This window comes from Chlorocebus sabaeus, chromosome 4 (genome assembly GCF_047675955.1).
Source record: "Chlorocebus sabaeus isolate Y175 chromosome 4, mChlSab1.0.hap1, whole genome shotgun sequence".
In the NCBI taxonomy this organism is placed as follows: domain Eukaryota; kingdom Metazoa; phylum Chordata; class Mammalia; order Primates; family Cercopithecidae; genus Chlorocebus; species Chlorocebus sabaeus.
In genome coordinates, this window is record NC_132907.1 from 148,187 (window position 1) to 174,437 (window position 26,251).

General features: G+C 40.0%; 1 protein-coding gene and 1 long non-coding RNA gene across 3 annotated transcripts in view; one reads left to right on the top strand and one right to left on the bottom strand.

The window, feature by feature from the left end:
* The window catches only part of LOC140711482 (uncharacterized), a 93,578-nt gene that overhangs the window by 66,107 nt on the left and 1,220 nt on the right, over positions 1–26,251 (bottom strand). For both annotated transcript variants that reach the window (XR_012092696.1, XR_012092697.1), the window contains exon 2: positions 25,768–25,874. This is a non-coding gene — a long non-coding RNA (uncharacterized lncRNA). The remainder of the gene's footprint in view (positions 1–25,767; positions 25,875–26,251) is intronic.
* The window catches only part of LIX1 (limb and CNS expressed 1), a 52,421-nt gene that overhangs the window by 15,205 nt on the left and 10,965 nt on the right, over positions 1–26,251 (top strand). The window contains exons 2-4 of the mRNA XM_007979257.3: positions 4,611–4,774; positions 21,607–21,747; positions 23,843–23,938. Of these exons, the coding sequence (XP_007977448.3) occupies positions 4,611–4,774; positions 21,607–21,747; positions 23,843–23,938 (401 nt within the window). The remainder of the gene's footprint in view (positions 1–4,610; positions 4,775–21,606; positions 21,748–23,842; positions 23,939–26,251) is intronic.

The following is a 26,251-nucleotide window of genomic DNA, read 5'->3' on the forward strand; positions in this document are numbered from 1 at the left end:
CTGGTTGGAGTCAGGAGGGTATTGTGGTATGCTTGGGATACAGTAAGCATGAACCAATGCAGTAATGGCAGTATAGACTGAAAGAAACTGATGCTGATGGGAGACATCAGGATATGAAATTGACAAAACTTGGGCTTTTTTTTTTTCTTTTTTTTGAGATGGCGTCTTGCTCTGTCACCCAGGCTGAAGTGCAGTGGCGAAATCTTGGCTCACTGCAAGCTCTGCCTCCCAGGTTCACACCATTCTCCTGCCTCAGCCTCCTGAGTAGCTCAGACTACAGGCACCTACCACCACGCCCAGCTAATTTTTTTTGTATTTTTTTTTAGTAGAGCCGGGGTTTCACCGTGTTAGCCAGGATGGTCTCGATCTCCTGACCTCGTGATCCACCTGCCTCGGCCTCCCAAAGTGCTGGGATTACAGGTGTGAGCCCCCGCGCCCAGACAAACTTGGGCATTTATTAGATATTGAAAGAGGAAATGAAGTCTAAGGTTTATGCCCAGTTTCTGACTTAGGTAACTCGGTAGATTATAACATCACTTTTTTTTTTTTTTTTTTTGGTAACTCAGGAGAAAGAAAAGTAATTCAGAGGAAGAGAAGAGTTTATGAAAAAGAAAATGAGTTGAGTTTGAAAATATGTTGAGTTTTTGCAACATCCAAATGGCAGTGTCTGATAAAAAAAAATTGGATATGCAAGAGAATAGTTTGGGAGCTGTCTGTGTTTATTATGGTAGGTTCTGTCATTCAAGGAGAATAGCTGGAAGAGAAGCAAGAGGAGACAAGACAAGATTTCCATGCTAGTCAACATGAGTAGTGAGCACAGGAAGAGAAATTCACAAAAGACACCAAGGAGAAATGATTAGGAAGAAACACAGACTGAGGAGGAAAAGCCTAGGGAGACGAGGTCTCTGGAAGAAAGTTATCAGCTTTGTCAAATACAGCTAACAAGTCAAGTAACTAAGGACTGAAAACCAGGAATTGGTACTATTTGTAGGAATCTCAGTGGAATAATGTAGAGGAAAGCCTATATTACTTGCGGTGGGTTAAAAATAAATGGAATATAAGGAAGCAGAGGCAGTCAATGTGGAATATTCTTTCTAGCAGTTTGGTTATATTGGGAGCATTTTAATAACTAGTAGCCAGACATAGTTCCAAGATTGAGTGTTTCATTTAATTGATTGATTTATTCATTTATTCATTTAATAGTTGTTTTGAGCATAGCTTTGCCTGCTGGGAAAGAGTGAATAAGGAGGGAACTTTTAAAAATAGGCCATGGGAGTGACTAAGAGAACAATTTCCAGGAAAAGCAGCACAAATTCATTTGAGACTGTAGGAAATAAAGTGGAGCTGAGCATTTGTGCAGATGGTCCCTAAACATGGGGGTAGATATTGCGCACTTGGTAGCTCAAGTTTATTCTGTAACATGGAAGGCAGGATCATTGGCTGGGCAATGAAGGTGCAACTGCACCTAGAGATTAACTATGTATTGATTGACACCTGTTCTCAAACTTGGGTGATTTTCTTCAGCAACTCTTGACCCTCTGCTCATATTTTCTTTGAAATTGTCCACAAACCTTGTTGATGCTACCCCCCAAAATAAAGGAGCATGTGTTTCATAAATAGAGCATTTTTTGATATACCAATCTTTGGTATATCTTTGGAACTCCAAACGGCAAGCTGGCCTTCTTCCCTCTGCACTTCATTTGTCTGGTTTTTGAGTCGACAAGAAGAGACAGAGATAGAAAGATGGATTGTGTGTCTGTCTGTATATATATTGCACTCTTGGCGGGTGATGACATCTGTGGGATCATCAGAGAAATCTTACAAAATTGCAGAATGAAAAGTTTGAAAACTTCAACTTTTATGCACATAGAAATCTGACTTAGTGCATACCTTCAAACTCCTTAATCCCAAGGGCTTTACATGCCAAAATTCTTGTGTTCATTTTCCCCAGATTGTCATGCGTTTTACCTAGATTATCATGGGTCCTCAACTTCCTGCTCCACTTCTCAGCTAAACACCAGTCAACAACTGACTGACAAAGTAGGAGGCTAATAGTCCTTGTCAACAAGAAGAGCAACAGGCTACTGGCATTAGTTACAGTCTTCAATCTTCAGGACATCTCTGCTGACTTCTGGAGGTCAACTGCAAGTAGAGACTCAAGTCAGCTAGCTCGTAGACACTTGTTTCCTCAGGGGTGGGAGGAAAAGGAGGAGAGTGGGGGACAGAAAAATAGTTTAGAAAATAAAAGTTCTAATTCTAGTTTGAATTATATCAACTGGTAGAAAATATTATTTCAAATATTTTCAAAAAAATTAAAAAGCTCTGTAATGACTAATTCTCAACTTGACCATTCAATATGTATTTTATTGATTAATTCAAGTATCCCCTCACTACTCTTAACATTCTCCCGATTTCTTTCCCAAATCACTTCTTAAATTACTAAACACTGCGGTTTTTAAATATACACAGGCAACCAGTTCCTTAGGAGTTGCCAGAATTTGCCTGAACTATATACCATGAAGCTGATCAGTGACCTACAGAGAAGGTACAGACACCCAGTGCTCTAGTAAACAGCTTAGAAAGTGGCTATACAATGATTTTGCCTCCAGATCAAACTCTGAGATATTCCAGACTCTCTGAAAAATGTCACTGTCCAGAATTTTAAAGCAGATCCAAGAATATATTCAGGATAATGGCAAAGTGCATAGATGCCATGTTACATGAAGCATGTTTGAAAGAGCAAAAACTATTTAATCTAGAACTTGAAAAAACATGAGTGTTGTCTATTTAGTGTACTTTTCATATGCAAGTGAGAGATGCCAGTTGAAAATGGCTTAAGGAAAAAGCAGATGGGTTAGTTTAGATAACTTCAAGTCCAATCAAGGATCCTGGATTACGGGCATAGCTGGAACCGGGAGCTCAAACTATGTCATCAGAACTTAGCCTTTCTCCATCTCTTTACTGAACCATTCTCTGGGCTGACTTTCTTCTCAGCCAGATTTTCTTCTTGCTCAGGCAGTGCCATGCTTACCTCCTACCACTCCAGAAACCCCACTGAAAAATGGAAACTTTCAACATTTTCAACACACTCATTGTCCCTAAATGGCTTGGATATGGCCAAATTCCCACCCGCACCCCTAGAGACTACATGATTCTTCAAGGAACATCTCGGTGCTATTTCCACAAGAAGGGAAGTGAATGCCAGGCAAGCAAAACAACAGATGTCCTATGCTGCTTTCAGACATGTGGTGGGCTCTCATGTGGATAAGGAAATAAACTTCTTTGAGGCCTCAGAAATGAGAAGTAGACCCTCTGCATGAACCTTACAGGAAAGCAGATTTCAGTTCACTCTTAAAAGGACCTTTTACAGAACCATTAGCAGTTGAAATAGGCTGCCTCAGGTTGTAGCAAGTACTAGGTCCTTCCACATGTTCAGGTACAGGCCAGATGGGCAGCTGTCAGGAATGCTGGCAAGGAATCCCTGCATTAGGCAGGGCTTTGCCTACATGACCTATAAGGTCACTTTTGACTCTACAATTCTATTATCCTTGTTAATTTCTACAGTTTAATTTGCAGTACAGGATAAACAAACCAACCTAATTTGATCTGGAACTTCTGCAGGCTATCACAGGTCATTTAATCTAAAACATATGGCTCTAGCCATTATTATGTTTTCTGAAATACTCGAACAGACCTTGTTCTTAACAAGGTCTTCATGTTATTAGTTTCACTCATGGATTTTTCCAGCCTCCTGCTTATTCCACAACTGCCTTTCATTCTCGTTTAGATTGGGGTAGAAGGAGCATGAAAGAGTTCCCTTCTTTCTGGCTTTCTCTTCTTAAATCTTTGTAGGCTTAAGAGTCTACGAGAAATGAGAAAGAGAACCATAGATAATCACAGCTTTGGATAAAGTCTATTAAGACAAATGCTCAAAACAGAATGAGATTTTTAATTTTTATATTAAAAATTAATTTACAGAGTAAATTTGAAATACTGCTATATTGTTTTAATATAGGGTACCAAAACCATTTCTTAAGCCTTACTCATTAAGAAATATACACATTTGCATTTGTTAATTTGTATATTTTAACATACTTTAAATATATTTAAATAAAGTATATTCTTTCACAGCTAAAAGCCCCCACACCCCACTATCCACATACCCAGCTCTACTTAAAGTGGAACTGTCATGCTACAGAATCCAGCTTGCAAATAAAAGTTTGGTTTTGCACCAGATTATGTCCATCCTTAATAACTGATGGTGTTTCGCCAGGCACGGTGGCTCACGCCTGTAATCCCAGCACTTTGGGAGGCCGAGGCGGGTGGATCATGAGGTCAGGAGATTGAGACCATCCTGGCTAACACGGTGAAACCCCGTCTCTACTAAAAATACAAAAAATTAGCCGGGCGAGGTGGCGAGTGCCTGTGGTCCCAGCTACTTGGGAGGCTGAGGCAGGAGAATGGCGTGAACCCAGGAGGCGGAGCTTGCAGTGAGCTGAGATTTCGCCACTGCACTCCAGCCTGGGCAACAGAGCGAGACTGTCTCAAAAAAAAAAAAAAAAAAAAAAAAAAAAAAAAAAAAAACTGATGGTGTTTCTTGTCTCTTTCAGTGAACGTTGTGTCAATGTTACAGGAATTTTGGGAAAGCAAGCAGCAGCAGAGGGCTGCGTTCCCAAGTGAAGGTGTGGTGGTCTATGAGTCACTGCCAGCTCCTGGGCCTCCCTTTGTCAGTTATGTGACCCTCCCAGGGGGAAGCTGTTTTGGCAACTTTCAGGTAAGAAGTAGCCATTAATTTGTCAGTGAAAGTTCATTGGGTTAAAGTCAAGTAAACCTTTTTGTAAAATGGTTACATTGTAAGTTTTCTTGGAAATAGTGAACAAAGTTGTACCATATTCTGTGAATGAAGACAGAGGGAAAGGAATTTATAAATTTGCCAATATCCTTTATAAATACCCTTTTAATTGAGTAAATTATCCCTCAATTTTCAATAACTGGCAAAGATGTTTTATTTCTTGCTTATGGATACTGTGAAACTCATAAGCAATCAAGTTTCTCTCTTAGTTTGTCAACTAAAAAGCCCAAAGGCAAATTTTCAGGGGTTTTTTTGTAGTGTAAGTCTACAGAACATAGTATCACATAATTTTTAACACTAACTTCATACCTGATACTATTTATATTTTTACCTTTACTCTCCCTTTGAACTTATTAACTCACTCATTTATTGTATCCTGTTACCAGGTGTATCTGTTTTACATGGTTTCAAATCCTTCATGGAGCGAGGGAAGGGTGTAATCTAATAAACAGACTTGCAAACCTTTGCTGCCTAGAGGAAGTCAAAGAGGTATTCACAGGGAATATAAACGTGAACTGAGGCATTCAGTTGATGATGTCGTGGCCAATGGGAAAAGGGCAAATGACATTCTTAGCATAGGGAACCGCAGCATTTTCAGAATGAGGGAAACAGAAGGGTCAATGTGTGTGGCAAAGAACTGTTGGGAGAGGACAGGTAGGCACTCACATCAAACCACAAGAGATGTAAATACTTTGCAAAGCAGTACAGGTCTTATTCTATATAAAATCAGAACCCTTGAAGGATTCTGATCAGAAGAGTGATGTATTCAAATGTACTTCAGAAAGATTACTTGGGTCACAGCATGAAGATGCTTTGGATTTAAACGATGTAAATGGCCGAGAGGCTGACAGTGATGAGTGCCCACGGAGACGAGCTGCACACACAGCATGTTCAGGAGCTAAAGGTGAAGGGATTTCATTAGGAGAAAGTTGGGTTGATACTTTCATGCCTAATCAAGTCTCTTCACCTTTACCTTTACCAGTGGTCACCCCTGGCTTTAGTCACTGGGTGGGGAACACAGGAGGAAGTGGAGCTGGTATGTGAAAGGTGAGGACGCAGTCAGTATGAAGTGCCTGGAAGCCAAACAGAGAAGAGCAATCGCCTTGCCCTATCCAAAAAAAAAAAGAAAAAAAAAAGTAAGACCTGAAGCTCAAGAAGGAGATATGGGTTGAACTTCTATGTTTCTAAGCTGAACCCATAGCTACAGGTACCACTGCCAAGTGAGAATGTGTGGTATAAGAAGATGATCAAGGAATGCTCCTAGGAACACTTTTAGTGTGGGAAATAAAAGGAGAAAGATTTCTCTAAAAAGCCCAGAGATTTCCCAGAAAGAGACAAAGAACCAGAAGAGGGGATTTATGGAAACCAAGAGATGTGACACCTTGAGACTGAGGATGAAGTGAGCAGGGGTTAGCCACAGGACAGATGTCCAATGAGATGTTTCCACTGACTGTGATGAATGTGAGATCCTTATCAACCTTCCAGAAAGTAACGTCAATGGAGAAAATGGGATACGAATTAGATTATAGTAAATTACAGTTGTTAGAGTAAAATAGGGGCTTAGAAGTAGAGACAGTGTCCTTCAGTAAGGATTTAGAGGGCTCCTTCCTACTCTTGTGGTCAGCACTGCTTGTGAAAATAGGACAACCTTGCCTATTGTCCAGTGGGGAGTTGGAGACAAAGCATGTTCTGGTCAAACTGACATCACTGGCTTCCAGACATCTAAGCCATGATTAAAGCTGGGAAGGACAACTAAGACTGAGCCACTGAATATTCTGACGGTTCTCAAATAGCCTGCAGAGATGGGCCAGAATCAACAAGATGAACTGCTCTTAGAATATAAAATAAAAATAAAAAAGTCTCACGATGGAATCAAGATGGAGTGGACTTAGCACATTCTTCAAACTCTTTTCTAGTCTGAAATTCCCTAAAATGTCAAAGATATGTTTTAAAATAAGTAAATTCACAATAGTGCAGGCAGGAAGAAAGGGTGTCATTGGAAGAGATGAACTTTGGAGGCAATTCTGGGAGAGTCGAATCAAATTATTAGGGGCACAGATGCCACAGTCTAAATAGATATATATAGGAGAAATGTACTGTGAAAGTAAAGAAGAGCTAGAGAAACTCCAGGGTCACATGAACAAATGCAAAAAGCAGGAGGCAGTCCTGGGGTAATTTCAAGGCTAATCAAAGAACTGCTTTCAAAACTTCTCACCCATTGATCCAGTGACGTGGGTCCCCACTCTGAACAGTAGTTAGCAGTATGTTTTTACCTCTGGTAAATGAGAGTGAATTGACTGATGAGGATGATTTGAATGTGAGTATAGAAGCCTCAGAACAGAGCTTGATGTAACCCTAGACACCAAAGACAGGGATGAGAGGCAGCAAAGGGGAAAGAAAGGCAGCCATTGAAGAAGAGGCTCTCCAACCCACATGCGCCTGCAGGTCCGTTATCGAGCATCCTAAGGTGAAGTCTGCCTGTCAACACACCCCACTCAATACGAAGCACCTGGCAGTCCTCTCATTCAGGGGAGCCCCTCTAGGGACACAGACATTCTCAATCATAGAGGAAGGTTTTGTCAGCCACCTAACCTAATGTACTTGTTTGTCCATGTATGCCAATGAACATAAGATCACCAAACATTTGAGGAAAACCAAATGCATAAGGGAAAAGACCAGAGGCAAGCAAACAAAAGAGCAAAATAATTCAAGCAGCACAGAATGTAAAAGAGTATAACAGTTAATATCCTCAGAAAATTTTGAAAGGATATTTCTCTCTAAAACAGTTACTAAAATGGAGCAAGCAGGGAGCAAGAAAATGAAATATGATTGCCAAATTATAACAATAAAGATAAAGAATTAAAGAGGAACAAATAGAGGAGCAGACATAGATGCCAAATTAGTAAGAAATAACTAAGTAAAGTCTTCTAGAACTTAGAGCAAAAAGACAGAGATGGAAGACAGTACAGGAGACATGCAGATAAATTTTGGAGGTAAACATCAATTTAGTAAGAGCTCTAGAAAGAGACAAAGGAAATAGAGGGGAGGAAATAAATGACAGGGGCAATTTTCTTTGAGTTAAAGAAAAGCATAGGTTGTCAAATTGAAATGGCCCCCCATATTCCAAGCAAAATCATAACAAAAGAAAAGCACAGCTCTGTGTTTATGTGGGACTTAGAGATAGCATTCTGCTTAAAAGGCTGATCAAGGGACTTTTTTGACACTGCGTATGTACACTATCTGTTTTTAAAATTAGATTGAACATATATGTAGCTTTAGGGAAACTTCAGGGGAGCTAATGAAATGGGACAAAAACTGGCGAACTTGGTTAACAAAATCAAAAACTGTTTCTTTGAAAAGACAAATAAGACAGATCTTTCGCATTTCTGATTAAGGAAAAAAGACACACCACACTAAGCATGAAAGAGAGGATATAATAGAAGTGTAATATAAGAATATTATAGAAATCATTATTCATTGAAACATGAAAACTTAAGTGACATCGACTACTTTCTGGGAACTCTACAATCTTTGAGACTTTTCTATAAACATAGTATTTATTTCAAAATAAAAGGTAAAAATGGGGGCTTCAATGGCTTCCTATTACTTTCTTATTAAAGCCTAAATTCCTTACTCTGGCAATAAAGTTTCTACAGCTGGTCCAACTTTCCCTTCCAGTTTTATCTCCCCGATTTCCTTTTCTGGCACTTGACGCTTCTACCTAACTGTTCCTCATGCATGTCCTGGCCTCTTCTAACCATTCCCATACTCACATTGAGATCTACTGAGGAAATGCTATTGCCACCTTCTCTTCATATCTAAACCCTGACCATCTCCTGGGACTCCACAAAAATTTTTCAGAGAAAACAAAAAGTTTTCTCTGAATCTCCCTGATGGAACTCTCTGCCTCCTGTGATTTCCCAAAGCAGTGTTCTGTTTCTCTACTAGGCTCAATGTTTTCTACTGTATGCTCAAGTTACCTATGTGCATGTTCTTTCCCTTTACTGAAATGTAAGTTCCAGGGATGGGGTGTGTATCCTTATGTTCCCCATGACTTCAAGCACTGTGTTTTGCATATAGTGAATAAAGTGCCTAATAAATTGTGTTAAGTGAAGAGCCAAATGAATGAATAACAAATCCAAAGAATAAATGAAGTTAATGTTTGTCCATTCTTGTATGTAACCAATAGCTAAGATTATTCACCTAAGTCTGCAAGATAGTGGGCTAAGGAGGAAAAGTCAGTAACAGTAAAATCAGCTGATATTATTTTGTTCATATCTGTGGTTAAAGTTTTGAAAATGGATGAATTTCAAAGTATTGATTAAAAAGACCTTGTGATTCTCTCCGGATTTAATTTATACACAGCAACTTTTTCCCCACCTGACTCTTAGGTACCATAAATAACCAAGATTTGGCAGTACTCACACCCAGGCATGCGTTATATTAGTTCATACATTCATTATACTCTATCTAGAATATAATGCATTTGACAGATTGGTGAATGGATCTAGAAGATATGAGTGTAAGAAATTCTAGTGTTCTTGTTTTTGTTTTTGCTACCCGGAGAAGTATAAATTTTCCTATCATCTCATAAATTTTGACCCAAAATGATAGCACTTCCCTCAGGTAATAAATTCAACATCCTTCTGTGGTCTTAAAAAAAAAAGAAGAAATAGGAAACAAAACGAAAAACTGAACACTTCAGCAGGGAGGCCTCTTGGTGATTTCTCTGATCATTTTAGGGTCCCCTTTTCCTGATGTTTAAATCATCATATTTTAAGGTTCTCAGGAGGATTGTTAACATCCTTGCTTAAAAAGATCCAGAATTTCCTGAATCAAGTATGTTTTGAAAATGTGTTTGGGTGGTTGGCTGCCAAATCTGGCCCCTTCACCCATTTGGCCCTCCAAAATATGACTTGAGAAGGAAAACCAGGCGGGGAAAAAAGAAAGAACGTTTCTCCTAAAGCAATGTGCTTACACTTTTCTTTGTCAGTTAGAAACCATCTTAAATGTTATTTTCACCATATAACATTTCATCATGTTTTTGCCAGGATTTGGACTGTAAGAGCCTACACGCTCATTCCTGCAATGCCTTTCACATAATCAAATGTCACCCCTGTGCATTACAAATCATTTCACGATGGATTATTAATGCCAAGACCATGTGCTGAAACATGGAGAAACCATTATGCCAGCAGTAGCCTTCTTACTGAGCCATGGACGTCACCACCAATGGTGCCAAGTAATTGAAAATACTTGAAGTGGAGTATGGGACCGGACTGTGGGACTAATCCCTCTGGTTTCAGGCAGTTTCATGAAAGCTGTAAGAGATTATGCTCATTCATTCTTTAGGAAAGTAGTATTCAGACTGAACTTTAGTTTTCTCATTAATCAAAGGAAAGCAGTCCAGTCAAAGGCTCTGATAGACACAAACCACTGGTTTTTATGCAAAGAAGCCTCTCACTGAAGTAAATGGGAAGCTTGTGTCCATGAAAGCTAATTAAAGAATTTTTAGTTAGCCTTGACACCACAACCTACAAAAAACAGAAACAAAGTGAGAACGAAAGAGAGAGAGAAAGCAGCCATAGCCCTGCTTTTAGACTAGGCCTTCATAAACTACTACAGGATAGAAAAAGAGATGTGAAAATATAATTTCATTTCTGCATTTCTAAACAATAAATAAAATACTCTACTGATTAAAAATTATTTTTTTTCAGAAAGTTGTATTAAAACACAGTAGTACTTGTTGGATCTTTTATAAAAGAAATCATTTTCTAATATTACAAGCATTAAGTATTTCATGTATTCTAGACATATTTTCTTCATGCCACTTTTGTCTAGGCAGTTAATCCTTCCCTAGCCACATATCATGACCATGAAAACTTGCAGTAATTTCCATTTTTTTACAATAGAGCAATGCAAAGGCCATCAGAGCCACGTCTGGCTCCCCTCTTGATGAACTCAGAAGGAAAGCCACTCATTGTTGCAGCAGCTGTTTTTGCTTCCAAATCCAAAAGGGAACTTGAGTATTTTATCTTATTTTATATTTTGATTTAAAGGGTTTGTGATTCAAGTTTTGCTTTCAAGTCAGTGACGTGGTCTTCCACATAGCATCTGCTGGAATGACTTGAATTAATGAATTTCGTTCTTATTTTGACTAACAAGCAAAAATTTCCTTGAATATAGTACTAGAGCATGTGATTATTTATGCGCATGAATTATGATTGAATAAAAAAATGCATCCTGGCAAAGACATTGATGTGATAGCTCGATCTATTTGGAGTGTGAGACACTCATCAGGGCATTATATCTTTTTCACATAAGTATTTTGTTGTTAAAATGGCTTCACAGAAAATAAGTACAGGTGTTAAGCACTAGGTTCTGGTACTTAGGCTAGTTGAATAATGCCAAGCACTCTATGAAGTTGAGACTTTCAGTTTTTCCATAGGCAAACTGTTGATTGACCTTTCTTTTTTCCACTTGTAACCAATGCTTGGGGTTGCAAAACAGGGCTGTAGAGTAGTGAGGTGCGGGGTGGAACATAGTGCAGATGAGCTCCTTGCAAAGCTCTGTCTCTAAAAGGCAATGAATTCATTTGAAGGGTTTTGATTTTTATGCCATTCTGGTTTTCAAACCAAAGCCACTGCCTATGCTGATATCTAGAAAAACTATTTTTCCAAGGAGCATACAGCCTTAAACAAGGTGAGGAGTATTTTGTTTAATTTTAGTTACTTAAGGCAGTAAGCATACTTCACCTGCATTATCAGACATAAAAACGCATTTTATACTTTCATGCATTAATTGAGTCTTCTCAAAGTACATGGAATTAAAAGTACATTTAAATTACAATAAACTAAGTTTGTAAAATTAAGTTTCTCCCAGCAGAGAATGACTAAGAAAATTTGATTAATTCATACACTCGACTCAATGGAATTGTAATGCTCTTTTTGCTGAGTGTTAAATAAGGCCTGGCCTTGACATTCCATATCCCAAATAGGGATTTAGTTCCTGCTATAAACTTGAGACTATTGCCCAGCACTAATGCTGTTTTAATGCCTAGTATTTCTATTTGAAATTATCCATGACCTCTTCTCTGCCTCTAGGGTGGTATACCTTGACTCAGATGGACGACATGCTATGCAATGTAACTTAACTTCTAAAGGAGGTATTTCCTGGTGGCAATCTCCACAGGAAAGCATCCTGTTTTATAACTAATGAGACTCAAAGACGGGAAGGTTAGTTATAACCATTTGAAAGTCATATGTCAGCTAATTATCAGACCTTAATGAGTTGCCCATGAAATTGGGAGTGCATATTGCTTTAATGAGACCCTTTATTCCCCAGCCTCCTTCCCTAACTTTAATCTGTTTCTTTTTTTATTAAACAAAGTGAATAGAAATTCTTGACCTCCAAATATAGAATATAGTGAAAGAAATGGTTAGGAAAGGCCACAGGGTAAATAAGGACTTTGGACTATCTCCACAGGAGTCTCCCAGCCCCTAATTCATAAACTTTAGAAAGATGCTCACCGGCTCAGTGAGTTGCTGAGTGGGGAAGAAAGCCTGACTCCATCTCTGCCTAACCCACCCCCCATTCCTCTTATGCAATCAGAGCCAAGTCCTTTCACATCAAAGCAACTATAAAAATAAACCCAAATCTTGAGCCCTGATCAATTCATCTTGTCTACACCTTAACTTGAAAAAAAGAAAAAGAATAAAAGAAAAAAGAAAAGAAAAGGAATAAAAGCTCGAGGAGCAAAGCACAACATAGGCTTGTAATAGTTACCAGGGACCTTGGTCTAGGTATGTGTGTAGAATAGCATTGCGGCAGAGGTAAATGAGGAGAACGCCAGGTGGTTTATATTATAAAAATAACATTCTGACCCACCATGTGCATGAAACATTTCTTTCAGTTGACAGGAACTGGTGAGTTTTCTCTGAAAATTGGACTCCCAGAGCAGTCCCCTCCCCCACACCTAGCTAAGACCCCCATCCCCAGCACACACAGAGCTCTAAATTGTTCCCAACGTATTTGCAGCCACCCTGACCTATGGATAGACACGATATTAACTTGGGTGACTGAGTTCCAACGGTTGCCCTTTTTCTCATCACCATCTGGAAGGAGAAAAAATGCTAATATATCCACAATTAGATAAATTGGAACACATGCAAATGTTCGTGCTTTGGTCAGGGTAGTCAAGGTTTTAAAGCACTGAAAGGGGGTCCATTACCAACAGGGTCTGGTTTGTGGCATTCTTCGTGAAGGCTTGCTGTCAGGATGAAACCGAGGTGTTGGTGACACTGACCAGAGCTGTCAGGCAGTACGCAAAAACTCCGCAAGTCACTTGCTAAAAGTCGGACTCCAAGTCACAAAAGCAAAATGTTCCCAACCACCTGAATGACAGACCTAACAGCCGATAGGATTTGGGCAGGAATTCTCTCACAGAGTCATTTGGTTTTGCCACCTCCAAAGTCCGAGCTTTGGAAAACCCCGTGGGTACCATGTGCTATTGAATGAATGCCACCTAAATAACACTGACCTGTCCTTGACCCCAGTGAGGACGGCATCTTCAGCTTTGAATCTGCAAATGGATACAATCTGTCACATTAGCTATTACATTACTGTTTTTGTTTGTTTGTTTTAAAATCCTGCTTCTTACAGACCGAGTTTCAACTCCTTGGCTACCATTGGGAGGCATCAATAAAAATGCGCCTAAAATGTGTTTTATACATTTTAGATCTGGAGACAATTTTTCTCCTGATGTCTTTAAAACACAGGTATGAATAATTGTAGAAAGTCTGTTGTTTAAGATGGAGAGAAAGTTACTTGTATCGATGTCCTTCCATGTACATTTCTAAAGAAAGCACTGTAGTTGGGATGTAAGTACAGTAAAACCTTGGGATGTAGAAACAACTACTCAACACATGTATCCTGCCTGTTTTCTAATACAAAGCATGGAAAAAAATCATTAATCAAATGAGGGCTACCGGGAAAATTACTGTTTCACATCTAAATTGCTTCAGCTTGGCCAGAAGATGGTTCTATAATTAGTAACACACCTACAAATAGTTTTTAAAGTATTTCACAAATAAGTAATGAAAAAAACTAATTTCTTATTAGGCATTTCTGTTTATAACACATACATGACTACCGAAATTTTATTTCAATTAATATAAGAACTTCTGCTAATGCTAGTTAACTAGTCATTATTAGGCTGTTGACCAGCCTACTGGTCAACAAATTAATCTTGGTTGAATCTCGACATTACATAGGGCGACACCCTGGAAAATAATCATAGAAGAAATAAAACCTGCTAAGCAGAGAAATGAAATTGAGACCTCAGTTAGTTAAGTCAGTAGTGCTTATGTACTTCCTAAGGACCTAATTTTAGAAGAACTGTCATAAAGGACTTTTTAAAACCTGAATGCTACTTTCCTTGACTCTTGGGTAGAAGCAGTTTCTCTAATGAGAAATTAGCATTTCTGGTGTTAGCAGAAGTGGCTTTATAATGAAGACAATGAAGCTTCTGCAGAGGCTCCTTGTAAGTCACAATGCCAACTTTTTTACTTGTAATTTCGTATTGTTTTTCTTAAACAGGGGCCCCCAAATTGTGTAAGCCTCAGGCCCCACAAAACTTGGTTCTGCTCCTGCCTGTTAGAAATGAGACATGGCAGGGGCAGAGGTTTCAGCAACGAGACCCCCACGAGGACACAGCTGAAGAGATTCTGATTCAGTAGGTCAGCTTTGGACCCAGGAATGCACATGTTTAACAAGTTCCCAGGTAATTGTACTATGAACACTAAAGTTTTTGAACTATTGGTCCAAACTCCTGGCCTAGGCTTGGCAGCAATCTTCATAGTGTACCCTGTAGGGTTCTGGTGGCTTGTTGGTCATCTTAATCTATGATAAAGTACAGGGCCAAAATGAGTTAGTCTTGGGGGGGATTTTTTATTCATCAGAGCTAGGGAAGTTTATTTTTTGTTTTATTTATTTATTTATTGAATTTTAGTGCAGACAAGGTCTCGCTACATTGCCCAGGCTGGTCTCAAACTCCTAAGCTCAAGTGATCCTCCAGCCTCAGCCTCCCAAAGTGCTGGGTTTACAGATATGAGCTACCTTGCCTGGCCAGGGAAGTTTCATTTAAATGACTTTTACTCTTGAAGAGTTATCAATACTTCTTGAAATGTTAAGCAACCTTGTGTGGTAGAATTCCAACCTCTCTTGGCCCCGTACTTAATCAAGAGAGTACTTCGGGTTAGAAAGAAATGCTTCCTACAAGGTAACATCTGATTTCTGGTCTAGTCACAGTTGGCCTTTCTGTCTCCATTTTCCTTCTCCCTATAGTCCAGGAAAGCATCCAAAGGAGAACAATAGGAGGGAGGAGGATATTGAGATAATTTCAGCATATTCCCGTCCTCAATGAGTACCATTTATCCCCACAGTGTACTTCATCTTGCTTGGCCTTTTGTTGTAAACGAACTCAAGTTTGTCATGGGAGGACATATACTTGTAGTCTTATATCAAAATGACCCATAAAAGCACAAAGTTGAAGCTTTGTCTAAAATACTGTACTGATTTAGGACGTGCTATGTGACCTTAGGCAAATTATATATCCTCTTTATTCCAAAGTGGGTGGCCATTTCTATGAAGAGCAAAATAGCAAAGTGGTTAAAAATCTGGACTCCCAAGTCAGACAGACCTGAGGGCAAATCTTGTTTTGTTCACATCTTAAGGTGCATAACCTTGGAGATGTACAACCTCCTTAAGCCTCTATTTCCTCACCTGCAAAATAAGGATAATAACAAAACCAACTTTATAGGATTGTTGTGATAACAAAATGCGATAACAAACATAAAGTGCTCAGCATAGTGCCAAGCACATAGTGCCAGCAATGTAGATTATTTCATTGAGACTTCTTAACTACCTGTGGTGAGCAAAGCCTTTGTATTAGTTATCTATTGCTGCATAAGATGTTGCCTGTAACCTTACAAACATTTATTGTCTCGCACAGTTTCCAAGGATCAGGGCTCTGGAAGCAGCTTAGTTGAGTGGTTTTGGCTCAAGGTCTTCTAGAAGGAGGTTGCTTTTGGTAAGCTGTCAGCTAGAGGTGTAGTCATTTGAAGGCTTGATCAGGGCTGGAGGATCAGTTTCCAGTCTCACTCAGATGGCTGCCGGCAGAAAGCTTTAGTTATCTGCCGTATGTGCCTTTCCATGGGACTGCTCATAACATGGCAGCTGACGCTCCCCAAGCCAGTGACTTCTCCCCTTGGTTCCACTTCTCTTATAAAGAGATGGCAAGTGAGACCACGACGGAAGCCATAATGTCTTTTATAACCTAATACGGGAAGGGACTTGCCATCACTTCTACCATATTCTATTGGTTACACAAACGAACTCTGGTGCAGTGTAGGGGAGGACTACACAAGGCTGTGAATGCCGGGGGGTAGGGGTCACTGGGGAATCTTACCAACTGGCTACCACTGTCTTTGAATAGCTTTCCTGAGCAATGCCACAGTCACTCTTTTTTTTTTTTTTTTAAAGTTTAATTTTAGATCAGAGTCAGGAGGCTTTGAAATGATTATAGTGGTTTATAATCTACCAGCAAATGAAAGGCATCTGAACATCAAGATCAATGTCTGAGTGAGGTCTCCTGGCCACTCAGAAAGCATGTGGCTCCACATGCTTGAGAAATTCACAGCTGACTTTAGTAAAATCTTGACTTAAATATCCCAGCTCTGCACTTTCACAAAGTACAAAGGACAGAAGTTGTCTTTTATATTAACAAGTAAGAATGGTTAACAGAAAAGACATGGTTTACAAATCTATATTTATGATTAGGGCCTGGCTGAAAAATAGCAAGAATAAACTGTATAACCTGGGAAGCCTAACTGTAGCAGGAAGTTACCTTGAAATAACATCATACTTCACTCGCTCCCCAACCGATGTCTTTGATGACTGGTTTGGACACATCCATAAAATGTCCTGTCACTTACCATATTTTATTTTCTTACAGTGTTTCCCACTGTTTGATAGTAACTTTAACAGTGCCTGTTCTTATAGCAACATTCACATTCTGATTTAGATTGCAACCAACTAGATTGCCGTTTGGTTAAATTTCTTCCCCAAGTAAAGATTCTTATGGGTTGAGAGGTCCCATTAAAAGATCCCTAGAGAAAAATGTGCAGCCCTTACTGGCTGGGATTTGTAGTTCTAGAATTTAGAAGAAAGCGGCTGGTTAACATTATAGACATTTTGAAGTACTTGTCTTTCAGAAATGCCAAGAACAATAGCAAGAAAAGCCCTTTGATGGCTCAGAATTTATTTTATTTTATGTACTTATTAATTGGAACACTTTCTCCCCCATTTTAAGCAAAGATTCTGTACATTGAAATAATAAAATAAGCATAGACATGTGTCTGCCTTAAAATCTTGATATTGGTTAGGTCTCTAGTCCTTTTTCAAGCTTTCTGGGTAAAGGCTCTTTCTGTTCTCTCAGCCGGGCTGCACTTTGATCTCCCAAGCAGTGCCATTTGGTTGTAAATGTATGTGGTGCTTTTGATCTAGCACTTAACTGGTCTTATTTAAAATAGATAGCTTCTTTTATCTAACTAGTGTTTACTAGGTCTCTCTCTCCATAAAAGATGGTTTAAATTGCTATTATTTAGATAGAAGTTGTTTCTGAAGAGTGCCTGGATCTGAATCTAATTCTTTAAATTCTAAAACCCCAACAACCCTATGATAGATTTTGTAAAGCTAAATTCCTATTATAATGAGCTGTTCCTACAGATGTCAGGTAATACTTGCAAAAACATTGTTTGCTTTTTAATGGGGAACTGATTTTCCAAAGAATAATAAACATACCCTACTCTCAGGCAAAAATGGTCATCTCAAAGTGTCTGAATGCAATGGCCAATTACCCATCTGAAATTCATTAATATATTTTTATATTACTAAGTTACACATACCATAGAGGGTTTATTGAAATTGTGCTCATTTAAAAAAATTAAAAGTATGTATCTTCCATTCTTTTCTTTATGAGGATTTCTTGAACATTATGTCCAGTGCTTCAGTGACTTGTTTTTTAGTTTCCTTGTCTGTATTGTTACTTATTCAGCAAACTAGGTCACAGGAGGCAGGAGACAACTAAGTCATAGGCTCTGTCTTTAAGGAGCTCACAGCCAGGAGATGGTGGAGGCAGAGCATTAGCAAACAGTTACACTGCAGTGTGGTCAATGCCTCCCTTGGACAGTGGTCCTCCAAGTCTAGACTTGAGAGTGAGCAGGGAAAGCTTCCTAAAAGAGATGGCACTCAAGCTTCAGTGAAAGACTGATAACTCAATGTCCTATAAATTTTCAGCCAAGCCCATAACACAAAGCCAATCTATCTTGTCAAACCCATCCTGGTTTCATACAAGTTGCCTAAAACTCGGAAGAGGTCTAAACCTTGAATGGCCTTGCTGTCTAAAGCGTCCCCCAAAGCCTTGTTGTGTGTCAACACCAAGAAAAAAAAAACCAACTACTTTCCACAGTCTTTAGGCTGAGCACAGTGGCTCATGCCTGCAATCCCAGCACTTTGGGAGGCCAAGGCGGGCGGATCACCTGAGGTCGGGAGTTCAAGACCAGCCTGACCAATGTGGAGAAACCCCATTTCTACTAAAAATACAAAATTAGTTGGTTGTGGTGGCACATGCCTGTAACCCCAGCTACTCGGGAGGCTGAGGCAGGAGACACGCTTGAATCCAGGAGGCGGAGGTTGTGGTGAGCCAAGATCACACCATTGCACTCCAGCCTGGACAACAATCACAAAACTCCGTCTCAAAAAAAGAAAAGAAAAGAAAATCACTCTTTATGATAAGTTATAATATCTTCTTCTGCCTGCCCTTAATTGTTCTGCTTTGTTAGTCTCCTGGCAAGTGTTGTTAGTTTGGTTGGTTTTTGTTATTTTTAAATTTGTGTTTGTTTTAATTCTCCTCAGCGTCTTGTTCTCGCCATTTCAAAAGTCTTACAATTATTTCATCAACACGCTCACCATGTACGAGCATCTCCAAGCGTTGAGCCTGGCTCAGCTAGTGGAGGATGCACAAGTTATATACAAAAACAGTATGGAGATTCCTTAAAGAACTAATAGTAGAACTACCATTTGATCCAGCAATTCCACTACTGGGAATTTACCCAAAGAAAAAAATGTCATTATATGAAAAAGACACGTGCACGCTCATGTTTATAGCAGCCCAATTTGCAATTGCAAAAATACAAAACCAACCTAAGTGCCTATCAACCGATGAGTGAATAAAGAAAATGGGTACACCATGGAATACTACTTAGCCATATACATGAACAAAATAATGGCTTTTGCAGCAACTTGGGTGGAGCTGGAGGCCATTATTCTAAGTGGAGTAACAATATTTGGAAAACCAAATATTGTGTTTTCACTTGTAAGTGGGAGCTAAGCTATGAGGATGCAATGGCATAAGAATAATATAATGGACTTTGGGGACTTGGGGGAGAAGGTTGGGATGGGGGTGAGGGACAAAAGACTGCATATTGCATACAGAATATACTGTTCAGGTGACAGGTGCACCAAATTCCCAGAAATCACCACAAAAGAACTTATCCACATAACCAAAAAGCACCTGTATCCCAAAAACTATTGAAATAAGAAATAAAATATAAAAAGAAATATACGAGGGGGCCAGTGGCTCATTCCTGTAATCCCAGTACTTTGGGAGGCCAAGGCGGGTGGATCGCTTGAGCCCAGGAGTTTGAGACCAGCCTGGGCAATATAGTGAGAACCTGTCTCTACAAAAAATACAAAAATTAGCCAGGTATGGTGCCCAGTGGCTGTAGACCCAGCTACTCAGGAGTGTGGGGTGGGAGGATCCCTTGGACCCAGGAGGTGGAGGTTGCAGTGAGCTAAGATTACACCACTGCACTCCAGCCAGGGTGACAGAAGAGAATCAGTCTTTAAAAACAAGAGTATATGAGGGCTCCTCCCAGGCCTGGAGGCTGGGAGAGGGGGTGGGGCAAGAAGTTACCCATAGTCGAGGACAGGATCTTTACAATATATAGGTACTACTGTTCTAGAAGGTTTGAGGGAAAATCACAGAGGACCTGGAACCTGGCTTCAGGACACTCCAACTAGGTTTGTGGAGATGGGGAGGAGAGACAGGTGTCTAGAGGACACGAGAGCATAAGACTGGAGCATTCCTGGGACAGTGCAGAAATAGTCAACATAAGGCAGATAGGATGGAGGCAGGGATGTTGTGAAAGCAAATGAGAGGGATTTGGCTTGCTTCAGCTGGGGGTACAGAACCTTTGCTCTGTGAAACTGCAAAATGAAGTGTGATATTTGGTATTTTTCCTTTTCTTTCCCATCAGTCACCAAGAACTACTGATTCTGAGAATCATGCATTTTGGGTAGTAGGAGCCTTGGAGATCAGACAGCCTAGCCTCCCTATTTGTCCAGTGAGAAGATTAGCTCCCAAAGTTCAGGTGGTCCAGGTTTCTGAGAAGCAGAGCCAGGGGTGCCAGGCTCCCCCACTAGTCAGCCACTGACCTAGGCCTGGACTTCTCTTCCTCGGACTTGTTTCCCCCCAGGAGTCCAGGATCCTAGACACTTATCCCTGGGTCCACAGGAGCCTATAGGAAAGAGGCCATCAACTCCTGGGCTCTCCAAAAGGTGTGGGCTCCAGGGACAGTCCAGTATTCATGACACTTGTCCCTCTATCTGCAACCCCAGGAACCATGCCAAACCAGAGCTTGAAAAATGGGAGTTGTTAGTTGTTCAGAGACAGGGAGGACAGAAAAGAATCAGGATGCATCGAGCAGATCCATATGAGCCACAGAAAGCCAGTCTAGTGGGATGGAGAACAATATTATATTTGAGAGGAGTGAATTTTTTATGAGTCACTAATCATAGGCTGCCTGTGGCCCTAACTTCAAGAAGGGTTTGAATTGAGTATGTCCGACCAAAACCACATGGATTGAGAGCAAGGGAGAAAGCCTAGTCCTCAAGAAAATCAGATAACTGTTACTAGAAGGAAGGTGGGGGACAAATGTTGGAAATGCAAAAGCAGTAGATATTGACAGCAGCACCCTTGTACTAACCTGGAGATAAAAATGTCTGGCCGGCATGTTCTCATAAGTGCTGCTATGCGCCAGGTATTTCCAGTGCTTTATCTCTATTAACCAATTGATCCTAACCTCAATCCTACTATATCCCCATTTTATAGAGGAGGACATTGAGGTGCAGAGAGACTAATGAACCTACTCAAGGTCTTAGAGTTAGTAAATGCCAGAGCTGAAAGCAGTCTGACTCTAGAATTTGTGTTCTTAATTATTGTGTTACAAGTATTTCCAGATTCCTTGCTTTTCTCCTTTCCTTACATCTTTTCCTCTGAAATAGGGATTTGAGGAAGGCCCTAATAATGAACATAAATTATCTAGCACACAATAATAGCCATTATTAATTTATCATTACTCATTAACAGAGTATGCAAAGCTTCTGACATATAGTAGACATTCAAAGACTATAAAACAAGGCAATAGGTAACTGAAGATCAACCAAGACATTTGCATGGACTCTGGAACTGAAGGAAAATCTGCGTGACCTTCAGGGAGATTATCAATGTCTATGAAAAGAATAGATGCAGACAGCAAATGCATAAATAGAAACGTCAGAGACCCATTGATGCGGGAGTGAAATGGTGAAATGCTAAATTCTCAAATGACTCCTTTTCTCCTTCCCTTCTCCAGTGCTGCTTAAGTAGAGCCGAGGCCAGACGGGATGCAGCTAAAGTGGCCCTGATCAACTCCCTCTTCAATGAGCTGCCCTCTCGCAGGATCACCAAGGAATTCATTATGGAAAGTGTTCGGGAAGCAGTAGCCTCCACCAGTGTGAGTGCTCACCCGGGAGGGCAGGAGATGGCTGCACTGAGAATTCTGAAGCATTTGAATCTTGAGAGATGCTAACATGAGCAAATTCTTATTTTAAGAATTCTGTAGATTCATTTTTTACCCATTAAATTGTTAATTTTCAGAAAAAAGAATACCTAAATTGGAAATCATAAAATTCACACATCTCAATAATACTTTTTAATCTCCCTGGATCACAATTAATCATGCTTTAAATCAAGGTAGATCATTGGATCCACCTGGATATGTTTAAGTGAAAGCTTATTCATAGTGTTGACTCTTTTAGGGCCTGAGAACGCAAACAGTGGAATACTGCTTTAATCTAGTGGAAAACTAGCTCCATTTTCCCCAAAGTTGAAAGATGATGAAAAATCATCTGAAGTGTTTACTGAAAGCATGAATGCCCCAGCCAGTGTGGGGCCCTGCAATCTGCATTTTTAAGGAAACATGGACTGTTTAGATATGGGAAAAACCATATGCCCAATATGTGTTAGCTATTAGAATTACTATGGTTAATATCAATTACCTCTGCAGAGAGCACTGAAAATTTCTGTAATTAACACAATTAAATGCAAAGTGCTTTAAGAGCAAAACACCCTGTCTTAAAAATTAGATAGGATTTTTATTTTATTTTATTTTTTTTGCAATACAGGACAGGCTATTTGTCCCATGAATGATTTGGAGCTCCCAACTCCCATTGCTTCCAAACTATAAGCCAGGAAAGAAGCCTTGGGTCCCCACCTGTGGCAAGTATCTCCCTGTGTGTGCTCAAGGGCAGGAACCTGGCATTACCAAAGGGATTAGCCACCTCTGGCTTGCCTTTAGCACGGATAAACCCCACCTGAGATTTCCTTCTCCATTTCCCTTAACTAGGAAGGCTCCGTCATTCTGGTGAAGCTGCTGATGATGAAGGAAACACTATCAGACTAGATGTGACTCTTTTCCCCTCATAAATCTTCTTATCACGTAAAGGAGAGCTAAGGAAGGAGCAGGAGAAGAAGGGTGATTGACTCGACTGGGAGATGCCAGGGAGTTCTGTTCTATATCTGGTCAGAGGATGAAAGGAAGCCTTTATTTTCCAGTCCTGTAAATTTCAAGTGCTTTTGAGGAAGAGAGGTTAGGAAAATTATGCCTGATTTATATAAGTGTGAAATTTACTCAGGAGTAGGGAAGGGCCCTCAGTGTAAAAGTAATTTATCATTTTTTAAATGGAAATTTCTAAGGAAACAGATTATATATGGTTGCATGCTTCTAGATGGATTTCCTCTGGGATATTTAAAAAGCCAACATAAATATTTCAGCAGTGGTGTGTTAATGTTATTGCATTCAAAAGCTATAAATTTGCTGCTATCTGATGCTGGCACTTGTTTGTTCAGTCTCACAAAGTCACCATTGCCCACCTTCCCGGCAATCTGTGTCCATAGGACACAGAAGGGCTGGCCCAAAGGCCATGCCAGAGTTGTGTTGGCTTCTTGGCAGCACTCCCCACACCCAAATTGAAAGGGAATTTCATTTCTGCCCATCACCCACCCACCTCGTTTCCTAAAGATTAAGCGGTACAGGAGTGAAAAAATATAAACCATGATCCATGTCTCCAGGCCAAACACCACCCTATTACGAAAAGCTCCTATTCAGAATCACAGCAGTAAAATATGAATGGTCCATACAACTGACAAATTCTTTCCAAGTCAATTATGTAATACTCCCTGGTTATCATTGGAATCAGAGTAAAGTCAGTGTTTCAAGATTTCAATAACCAATGAAGGCAGCCTCGGAGCTCAGCCATGCAAATGTTAACACCACTACCACCAACACCCTGTGCGATAATACAGAAATATCTTCCTTTGGAAAATTATTCTATCAGCGAGTATGTAACAATTAGCATTCTAATTAAACGCTCAATTCAAATTGATTACAAAACCCTCAAATCAACTGGAGACTTGGTTGTAGAGTGAGCGTCTGTTCAGGTTAGATCAAAAATAGAAGGCTTGCTGTGTGGTCACAGAATTAATTTGTGACCATTCAAAGAAGAGGAGGAAAAATCAGTAATCTTTCTTTTTCTGCTTGCTTTCCCAAGGGCACTTTAGATGATGCGGATGACCCCAGCACCAGTGTTGGAGCCTATCACTACATGCTGGAATCAAACATGGGGAAGACCATGCTGGAATTTCAGGTACCTGCCTGCCTGCCACATATTTATTTGATTATCCAATCCAGAAGCCTAAGAGAAATGCAACATTTATCACTAACATCTCCTGACCCGGTAATCTTTTGGTATTAAGTGTTTTTGGTCATTTTAATTTAACCCTCCTGGAATCCAGCATGGTAGCCCCATCTCGGCCACATCTCATACGCCTAAACAAACACGCAATCGGGGAACAATCTTTGCTTTTATAAAGGAAAGTATAAGACAAATCTAAGAAATTGGTGAGGTACACCACATGCTTACGATTCTGTAATGTTTCACCAGCTTTTCAGTACAAAGCTCCCCACTAAACCAATGAAAACTGTTTGACATGTTGGTTGTTACCATCTGCTTCTTAATTTTCAAGTCCTATAACTTCTGAAAGTTCCTGCAGTGCATATTAAACAAAATCCTCCTTGGGTCTGGTTTTCTATTAAACAAGTTCTGTCACCTCCTATCATCAATGAAATAAAAAAAAAAAAATAACAATCTGTAACTCTTTTTCATCCACTGCCAACAAATGATAACAAGAGCTGAGGAACTATATTACCTATTATTTCTAAAATATATTGTTATGTTAGTAACAACAATAGTAATAACAGCTGACACTTATGGATGCTTACTTTGGCCCATGCTTAGCATTTAACAAATAGTGTCATAATTTAACACTCACAATAACTGTATGAGGTAAATAATATTGTTATCCTCAAGTTATCATTGAAGCTAGGGTTCAGGATCAGGCAGTCTAATCTCTGAGCTCACACATCTGACTATTATTCTGTATCAGGCTAGACAAATAGAATTTTAGTAGTGATTGGGCATGAAATGTGCTTCCCTTTAAAAAACTTAACTCCAATGCAGTTGAACATCCGTACACATGCAATGCTGGTAGGAATCAGAATGCAATATGACAAAAAGACTTCACCCTTAGAAATTCTTTTTTTTTTTTTTTTTTGAGACGGAGTCTTGCTCTGTCACCCAGGCTAGAGAGCAGTGGTGCGATCTCGGCTCACTGCAGGCTCCGCCTTCTGGGTTCACGCCATTCTCCTGCCTCAGCCTCCCAAGTAGCTGGGACTAGAGGCGCCTGCCACCTCGCCCGGCTAATTTTTTGTATTTTTAGTAGAGACAGGGTTTCACCATGTTAGCCAGGATAGTCTTGATCTCCTGACCTCGTGATCCGCCCACCTTGGCCTCCCAAAGTGCTGGTATTACAGGCCACTACGCCTGGCCTTAGTCATCTAGTTTTATTCTTAAGTGGCCATGGTCTTACTGACCTTTGACGTAGCCTGTCTTGGTTAGGAAACAACAAGGTATCCTTTAAGCCTAGTGGATGGGCACATGTCAGCTCAGTGGCTGTGACCCAGACTCTGCAGTGGGTTGGCCAGTTCGAGCCTGGCTCTTTTCCTTACCTCAAAATCTATTTCCTCGTTTGGGTGTAAATCAGGGAGAATAACAGTACCTTCCTCACAGTGCTATTGTGAGGATGACATGGGATAATATGGGTAGAGTCCAGAAGAGTGCCTGGGGTATAATGAATGCTCAGTGAAAATGAACAACCATTATTATATGTATTTCTGAAGGAGTCTTTGCTTGAAATGCCAGAGGCTACAGGATGGATTCCGTTGACAGCTCTGTCTAACCCAGCTCTATTTGAACCTGCACAAAATGGTTCAGGGCCTCTATTGTAGGATACAAGAGTCGATCTGTAAAAGGTCCTTTTTTTCATAACAATCTAAAACTAAACAGAGGAATAATACTTTTAAGAAGAGGTACTTTTTTCAAGAGAAAGAACATAAACTGTAAAAAATCATACAGACCCATGTGTGAAGTCTGCTCTGCCACTCGCCATCTGTGAGCTTGTCCATCATCTGTGAGCTTGTCCATCATCTGTGAGCTTGTCCATTCTGAGACTCAGTTTTCTCATCTATAAAACAGGAATACTAATGCCCATTTTGTGGAATTTTTGTGGGACTTAAGTAGTGTAACATTTATAAAGCATCTGGCATAATGCTTCCCCAAGCAGGAATTTCATTTAATTCCTGTTCCCCCTCCAAATCATATTGTAGTTCTTTCATTATGGAATGAACATTGCCTGCCCCAGTACACAGCAGCTTGTATGTGATTCAGCGCTATTTTTGGAAAAATTAAGAATGATTTTGATTGTGATTGGTTTCGTCTACCAAAGATGGGGGAAGGTGAGATTTAAAAAAAATTCTTCTGTAATCCCAGCACTTTGGGAGGCCGAGGCGGGCGGATCACGAGGTCAGGAGATCGAGACCATCCTGGCTGACACGGTGAAAC